Raw genomic sequence first — 8,433 nt, 5'->3', positions numbered from 1 at the left:
CGATGGCGGTCAGGCGAGGGATTCCTGCACTGGAGCTTCTTATAAACTGTAGCGGGATTTCTGAAGCTAGTGGAACTTTGTAAAGGCCTCGTAGTGTTACCCTGCCTCGCCTCCTCGGTAGAGGTGTATGGGATTGGCCATCTCTTGGCAGATGGGTAACATGACTTGTGGGTAAAGATGTGCAACCTCTGCATAGTGTAAAACTGGTATACTAGCCGTGCTCACGGTCATAAGCAGCTCGGACCCTCACATGATTAATCTATGGAATTAAAACTCAATTTGACATTTGCATCGCATTTGGGGATTATTTTATTACTTTTATTTATTATTAAGGTTTGGTATTTACTTACACTTAGTAATTGCTAATAAAATTTTGACCAACTTATAAAAGCAATGCTCAGCCTCAGCCTCTATTTTGTTGATCAGCCTTACACTCCACATGAACTCCAACCTTTGGTGAGTTCATGCACATTATTCACCACGACTTGTTGAGCTATGAACGTATGTGAGCTCACTCTTGCTGTCTCACACCCCCCCACAGGAGAAGAACATGTGGTTGAAGAGGAGCCGCCTAACACTGAGGCTTTCGACTTGATCTAGGTGGCGTCTCCCAGACAGCTTTCTGGCGCCAAGGATGGATGTTAGATCCTGTTATATTTATATTTTATTTTGTAAGACTTCCGCTATGTAATAAATACTCTGATTTTATTGTGACATTTATCTCTATACACTCTGTTATTATATATGTTGTCTTCTTTGGCGCATGTATGAGATGCATTCGGTTTTGTTCCTTAAATCCGGGTGTGACATATACGTAGGAAAGATTGATTGTAAGAGTGATTTGGTTGAATGGATTTAATAAAATTTTATCTGCTGGATTATATAGTGTTATAGATATAAATATTCAGTAAAAAAACTATGATTTACATCGCCATAATGTTTTTTTTGTGAATAGCAATATGGTTACATCACCATATTGCTTGCATATGACGATTACATCACAAGGGATACATTTCGAATCCCATTCAGAGGTCCGTGTAACAGAGATAAATATTCCCTTTCCGTTTTTCATCAGATGGATAGACACGGTCACTGTGCAAAGCACTCCGTCGAATTCATTCATTCATTCATCCACTCAAGAATCCCAAGAGCACTCGGTGCAAAGGAAACGAAGGGACGGATGAAAATGCTTCAACTTCTATCTTTCGGTTTCTTACACTACGCACATAAATAAATAGAGCCGCGTAGGCCTCCTTTTTTTCTTCTTACACGAACTACCAGTGTTCGAGGCCGGCAATCGGTGAAGTCTTCTTGGTTCCTGATGGATCATCTGCCCAAGTTTGTGGCCGATTTGATATGTTTCTTCCGTAGGTATATGCCTGCATTCATCAATTTTTTACTATTCCTCCAAAATTTCCAACTCAAGTATTTTTAGTTTTCTAATGACCAAAACGCAAGCTTACTCCTGTTATTATATTGATCACACCAAAGATCGGATCACAGGAAGATTTGTCATACGTATTCCGATAAAAAATAGCAAATCCCAAGCCAAATAAAAACTAGACTAAGCTTCCTTAGCGTGAATCTGGACCGTCAGCTCTCCGTTCGTCCTCGACGGACGGCTCGATGACGCAGACCCGTGGACGGCGCACCGGTCCAAAGTCAAAAGGGCAAGAGGGGGCAAAAAGGGAGAAATTTCCTCTCACAAAACCCTCGCCAGCTTATCCCCCTTCCTCCCTCACACGATCTCTCCTCGACGGCTAACCCGGATTGCCGTCTCAGGCTCGGGATCCGGGCGCTCGCGGCGATGGACGGCGGCGGCGGCGCTGGCGGCGCGGAGGGGGAGCTCACGGCGCAGGAGACAGCGCTCTACGACCGCCAGATCCGCGTCTGGGGCGTCGATGCCCAGAAGAGGTGCGCAGCCGCCAAAGACCTCGTCTTTGCCCTTTCTTGTCTGTTCCCCCGCCCCTGCTTCTTCTGTTCGTTTTACTAATTTTTGCTCTATTTTTCTTCCATCTTTGTTTGGAGCACGGCGCCGGTTACTGTCACTAAAAGTTGCTACCTTTTGGGTGGTTTATTGTATTTTATTTATTTCGGATGTGTACCATTTTTTTTGTGTTTGATTATTATAAATAAATTATAGATTACAAATCGAAAGCTTGCATTTTGGTGTGAAAACCCCCTCATTGCTGCCGTCTCGCAAGTTCGCTTGACCTCCCCCAATTTATTCCCCAAGTCGTTTTCGTCATGCATCGCATCTTTCCGAGCTAACTGTTATATTTCTGTTTCCTAGAACAGACTAAGTAAGGCGCACGTGCTTGTGTGTGGCATGAACGGAACCACCATCGAGGTACCTTTCTGCAACTCTAGCGAGTAGCGATCAGTGTTTAATTTTTTCGTATTATTTGTAGTGCAGCCCAAGTTTAGTTGTTTTTTTGAACTAGGTTATATCCCCCCCTCTCATAATTTACTACTAATATTATGTAACAATGTTTGCGCTGTTTGTCAGAATTATATTGGCCATTTCTGATCTTATATGCAAAATGACACTGATAGTTATTCCATCAATAGTAGGCATTACCGGTTTGCTTTTGTAGATCTCTGATCTCTGCATACATTGAGTTGAAACTTGTACTTTGTTCCCTCGTTGTTATATTTCTTTTAGAATTATATCCTTTTCTTAGGTACTTAAATGCTTATTCAGAACTAAGTTCTGGAATCTATTTAGGGTCTGTTTGGATCAGCTAAAGATTGTTTGCATATGGATACTGCTTTTAACAATCCATAGCCCAGATTGTCAGTCCCACAAGCAACTTTCCCCCCTAGCTTGTCGCCTTGCGCTAGCATTATGAAAACACAGCATTACCCTCGCACATTGAACTTCTCACGTGCAATTGTAGGCTTGTAGCTGACCGCGATGCGCTGCGGTGAGTCCAGCCATCCTCAGTGGTGTGGCGCTTGTCGCCTTACACTAGCTCTGCTGAGCCCTCTCGCTGCCCCAATACCCATCCCTTTCCACTGGGGGCGCCAAGAAGCAGTCACGTCCAGGCCAACCCATCAAGAAGGATTCCTGCTTCTGCATTGGGGGCAACCACCACTACAAGCCCAAGAAGCCTGGCAGGCTGGCACCCCAGCCCTTTCCACTGCAAGCTTAATCTTGGGTCTTTCTTGGCTCTGGGCTGTGTAGTGTACTGTCAAACAGGGTGGAGCAGTTGGTTGCATGGGTCAGAGAAAAGAGACTATTTGTGTGTGGGAGATGGTGCCAAAATCAGCAACCCAGCCTCCCCTCGCCCCCCCCCCCCCGACGCACAGCCCAGGCATCCAAGCAGCAATCCAGCTTTTTGACAATCACTATCTAATCCAAATGGGGCCTTAAACTGTCAACCTATGGATATATTTCAGTAGTTTGTGCTGTTATTTTATTTGTGGATTAAATGTGGAGTTGCTCCCTGTTATTATGATTGTATTGCTGACTAAAAGATGACACTAAGGGTGTGTTTGTTGCAATGACGGGACAAGACGGGATGGGACGATCCCTTAGATAAGGCTGTTTGGTTCAAGGTTAGAGGTTGGTAGAGGATCATCCCAATACTGTTCCCAATTGTCCATCAGAATTGGACGTGCGAGAGGGGACGCCGGGCTGTCCCACAATCAAACACACCCTAAGTTTAAGCCATCACAACAAGGTCATTGTGTTCACAGAGAAAATATAAATGACAAGATAACAGCAGCGTACGGAACTTATATATATTGATTTGAAGTGTTGAGTTTAGACTGCGTTAAGCACTTTAAACTTTTTGTATGGTATTTAATGAAAGCATCATATCATGCACTGACAATGGTGGTTTATTTTCTATGCTGTAGTTCTGCAAGAATATTGTTCTAGCTGGAGTTGGAAGTTTATCCTTGATGGATGATAATGTAGTCACAGAGGAGGATCTGAATGCAAATTTCCTAATTCCTCCTGATGAGAGCATATATGGTGGTAGATCTCGAGCCCAAGTTTGCTGCGAGTCTTTGATAGATTTCAATCCTATGGTTCGAGTTTTTGTTGAAAAGGGTAAGGTTGAGTATAAACTTCTTGCTGGTTTTAATCTCAGCTGAGAAGGGTCTCTTCTATTCTTGAATTGTTGTGATTATACTTTCTTATACTAAGGGGAGGGGCATATTTCAATATGTATTTTTGAGCTGATGGTGGTTGTTACGAAATTCTTCTTAGGAATTTTTTTAGTGACTGATGTTTTTAAGTACTAATTGCGTAGTTGTTTCAGAATCCTACAAGTTTAGGTACAATAGTACAAGCTGTTACCATATTATTATATTGCTAAGATTCTTATCTATAATTTGTTGTTTCCTTCAGGTGATCCATCATTAATTGATGGAGAATTCCTTGACAAGTTTGACATTGTTGTACTTAGCCGTGCATCTCTTAAAACAAAGGTGCAGATTCTTCTCTGGAAATAGTATTTCTACTTTTTATTGTGTCATTTCAGTGACTCTCTACAGGAAGTTTGTCATGCTTGTTTCTGTATTTTTTCTTTTCCAGTTGTTGATTAATGAAAACTGTCGAAAGAGAAGCAAACACATTGCATTTTATACTATAGATTGCAAGGATTCATGTGGTGAAATATTTGTTGATTTACAGAAGCATAGCTATGTTCAGGTATGCTGCGCACTGGAACATGATTAATACTGGTTTTACAAATCTATCAAACAGCAGTTGGAGTAGTATTTTCAATGTTCATAACTAGGAGTAGGTATACCTTTATGACCTAAGCATCCCTGTGCAGCTGCTTGCAGTTGAGCTATGTTCTGCCCGCAATATTTGTTCATTTTCTTCAAAACTATAAATGTACATACATGCAGTTAAACTCATCATTGTTTCCCTTCCATATGTTTCCACCGGAAAAAAACATGCTATAAAAGTGTGAGGAATACCATTGCTATTTTCCTTGGTTGCCTTGTTGCATTGCAAATACTCAAAATCATAGGAAATCCTGGTGATTTTGTTGTACAACTTTTATTTATGTGCCCTCATGGGTTATCATATTCCATGTCCTACTGTTTCATTTCCCTGTCCACAGGGAAAAGATACAGAAAAACCTGGCATGTTGTGCTTAAACCATGAAACATTCTCACATCAGAAAACAAAATAACCAAAAAGCCTTTAGTCCCTAGCAAGTTGGGGAAGGCAACAGTCTCGCATCAAGCCTTCGATGCACATTCTCTTTAGATTCAGTGACATGGTGAAAGAGTTTCTAAACTTCTGCTATATGTCTGGTTGAGAGCCCTATATGTTCTGTTACTATTTCTTATTTTTCGTGATTATAAGTTTGCTTCTGAAAGTACCTTCCTGATGGTTTCTGTCTTCGTTTTTTGTTTTCAGAAAAAGCCTGGAGGAGCAACTGAACAACAGGAGTTGACATATTCTAGCCTTCAGGTAGATGATTTAGTTTTCAGTGACTTCTAAAATCTAAAGTCTGGTAAAATTATTTTGACTCAAACATACCTTGTTCATGTTTTGCTCCCTGAATATAGTGTTCTTTTTGGCTGCAACATTTGCTGTGAAATATATGTGATGCAATGCAACTGATAGATGTTAATGCTATAGAATGAAGCAATTTGAATTACATTTTTTATATTTGAATCTGAGAAGTGCAGGTAGTGCAGTGGTGAGAGCGATTGAAGCAGCCTCTCTGTATTTGTTGGAGAAAGGCTTGCCTTGGGTTATCCCTTCCCTAGACCCCACTCCTGGGAGCCTCTGGCACTTGGTCTGCTCCTTTGTATTTGAATGTGAATGATGTGCCATTGTTTTCTGTAATAATACAATTACATTTACTTTATTTAGTTGTAGCGATGAAAACTAAAAAAGACTGCTGTATACTGATTTTCAGTTTGCCTTTAATTCTATTGTGGGTACTTTAGTTTGAACTTTAACTTTTTTTTGGCAATAGGTGCCTTGAAATTAGCTCTAGTCTTTGATGTATTAAGAATTGCATCTACCTAAATGTCGGCTTTTCTATGACAAATCTATTAACTGGCAGTGCCTAATGGCATATTTGTTTAAACTTCATAGCTCAATGTATAGTGCTATTGGAAGAGTTATGTCTGATTTGTTTCCGGAAATCTGCATCTTATCATTTTGGATGCTTTAATTTGGAAATGCATTACAGTTTTGTTGAATTAAACACAATTGCATTCAATTTTGTTCATACAGGAAGCTATCTCTGTGCCTTGGAATAGTCTACCGAAGAAGACGGCAAAATTATACTTTGCTATGAGAGGTGAGGTTTACTAAATATAGGATGGCAAAAAAGAAAATCCCTGTTTTAGTTTATACTCCCCAAAATTATGGAGCTTGAAAACTGCCGAGTTCATCAATTGTGTCTTCGATTCATAAACCCTGATGAAACAACACTGTATTATTTTGCAGTACTGGAGGATTATGAATTATCTGAAGGGCGCAGCCCTGGCGAAACAACACTTTCTGATATAGATGCAGTTCTGGCTCGGAGGAAGGATATGTGTGATAAAATGGTATTGAAGTTCTTTTTGTCTTAATTTAGCTCATATTCCTTCTGATTTTACATATTATTGTGAACTGCAGTCTTTGAATGAGTCTCGTATTCCTACTACTCTCGTGGAACGACTGCTAGCAGCTGGAAAGAAGGAGCATCCTCCTGTATGTGCTATCCTTGGTGGTATTCTTGGTCAGGTAGGTTCTGTACTTTAACCTTTGAACTGCTTTGTCTGAACTTCTAGTATTAATTACGTACCTCCTTTTCTTATAAACTATGGGTCTTTCATATATTTGTCATCTGTTTGTTGTTTGGTTGGCAACTGAACACTGGACAACAACTAGGTAACTGTAAATTTGAGAAGTCTCTTTTCCTAAAATATGGAACCGCCTCACTTAGAAAAAGGACTGACCTCAAGCGGCTGTGATTTTTTCAGTCATTGACATATAGAACTTAAGGCATCTTCTGTTGATCTCTGTACGTACTTTTCTGGTTTCTGCCTTTCTGGCATGTGTACGGGCAGAGGTCTAATTAGCAAATCTGACTTTATAGTTAAACAATTCCAAACAAGCTTAATTTCACTGAAAGATAACAAGATTAGTTGAAGTGCCACAAAATCTATCATTTTTGGTGTAACTATTGGTGAAAGGCACTTAGGCTGGCTGATTAAAACATACAGAGTATAGAAAATCAGCTTGAACAAGTACATAATTCATAGTCTTGGATGACTCTTTTGTTCGAAAGCCCAATGGACTAGGACACCATATGGGACTTTTGAAACTTGTCTGAATTTTCCTGCTGAGATATTAGAAGCTTTTGGTGTTGAATGAATAGCTTTCCAAAATAGTACTCAATTTCTTCAATTCAATGTTTAACTGCAAAAGCTGCAGCATTGTGCCTTACATCCTCACCTTGTACCCGACAGGAGGTGATCAAATCGATATCCTGCAAGGGCGATCCAGTCAAGAATTTCTTCTATTTCGATGTGGCTGACGGTAAAGGTGTCATCGAGGATATCCCACCACCACCACCTGCAAAATAAAGCACTCAGCTGCGTAACTCTCGACTCGACTTGGTTCACTAATCGTTTTCTGTACCCACTCAGCTTCGAACATGTAGTAGCAACTTTTAGATCTAGAGCCATGTGAAAAAAGGCAGGTTTGACTTTAACCCAGATGTTTAGGGATTTTTCGAGCAGCAAACTGTGACAGTATGTATGCATTGACAATTTAAAGCTGAAGTCTGGACCGGTTTCCATGCTTTTGGGGGCGGATTTCCTTTGTCGTCCCTTTACCCATTTGTCAAATTTGGTAGCGGTGGTTGTGGGGAGGGGGGAATGAAGTGAGAAGGCTATGTTTATAACTGTGAACCGACGGTTGCAGCTATACATATCGTCATGCCTGTGTACTCATGTGGCATGTTTCATGCTTGATTACAATGCCTGTTGCTTGAATGGCTCCCTGCATATGCGTGTCGTTGTTGCTCACTGCCAGATTGTTTGGTCGCATTCGATAACATAGTTTCACTGGTGCCAGACGAGGAACAGCAACGGTGTGCTGAACTTGAAGAGGCTGGGATGCAGTTTTGGGCGAAAGTAGTTGAATTATGAAAGAACTTGTTAGTTCTCTAGCCGGCAAGGTTGGTGTTATCGAGATGGTGCAACTGAATTTGGACAGAACTTACCCTAGTAGCCATCCGAAGCAGCTGTCTGGAGGTGATTTCTGACCAGAGACTACCCCAGTGCAGTTCAGATATCAGTTTCTTTGCTGTAGATGCGTCATTTCTCCCGGTCAGATTGTGGTCTGTCTGTGCCATGGGATCTGATCCATCTGTAGATTCTGTAGTATGGTGTTCCTGAGAAAAGGATCGATTAGAAGCAGGAAGATCCAGACCTTGTGTAGTCATATTCGTCATC

The 8,433-nt window shown here is 41.0% G+C and overlaps 1 protein-coding gene across 2 annotated transcripts; it reads left to right on the top strand.

Moving 5' to 3' along the window:
- The first annotated feature begins 1,370 nt into the window (after positions 1-1,370).
- LOC100284284 (uncharacterized) lies at positions 1,371-7,811 on the top strand. Of its 2 annotated transcripts, NM_001157179.2 has the most exons (10): positions 1,713-1,914; positions 2,299-2,350; positions 3,865-4,060; positions 4,361-4,440; positions 4,547-4,663; positions 5,387-5,440; positions 6,218-6,284; positions 6,434-6,537; positions 6,608-6,715; positions 7,444-7,788. In NM_001157179.2, the coding sequence occupies exons 1-10, from the start codon at positions 1,808-1,810 to the stop codon at positions 7,558-7,560; spliced, it is 1,002 nt and encodes a 333-aa protein (NP_001150651.2). In that variant the 5' UTR covers positions 1,713-1,807; the 3' UTR covers positions 7,561-7,788. The 2 variants fall into 2 exon arrangements, with proteins under 2 accessions (XP_008677324.1, NP_001150651.2); XM_008679102.3 differs by lacking the exon at positions 4,547-4,663 and having other exon boundaries at positions 1,371-1,914; positions 7,444-7,811.
- Positions 7,812-8,433: the final 622 nt, after the last annotated feature.

Source organism: Zea mays, chromosome 4, assembly GCF_902167145.1.
Source record: "Zea mays cultivar B73 chromosome 4, Zm-B73-REFERENCE-NAM-5.0, whole genome shotgun sequence".
Classification (NCBI taxonomy): Eukaryota; Viridiplantae; Streptophyta; class Magnoliopsida; order Poales; family Poaceae; genus Zea; species Zea mays.
Note: the sequence above shows the minus strand (reverse complement) of the source record. Positions and strands in the feature narration are given on the sequence as shown.

Coding starts and splice junctions, on each gene's coding strand:
- LOC100284284 (NM_001157179.2), top strand. CDS start 1,808: ATGGACGGCGGCGGCGGCGCTGGCGGCGCGGAGGGGGAGCTCACGGCG. Junction 4,061..4,360: donor TCGAGTTTTTGTTGAAAAGG/GTAAGGTTGAGT, acceptor TGTTTCCTTCAG/GTGATCCATCATTAATTGAT. Junction 5,441..6,217: donor TGACATATTCTAGCCTTCAG/GTAGATGATTTA, acceptor TTGTTCATACAG/GAAGCTATCTCTGTGCCTTG.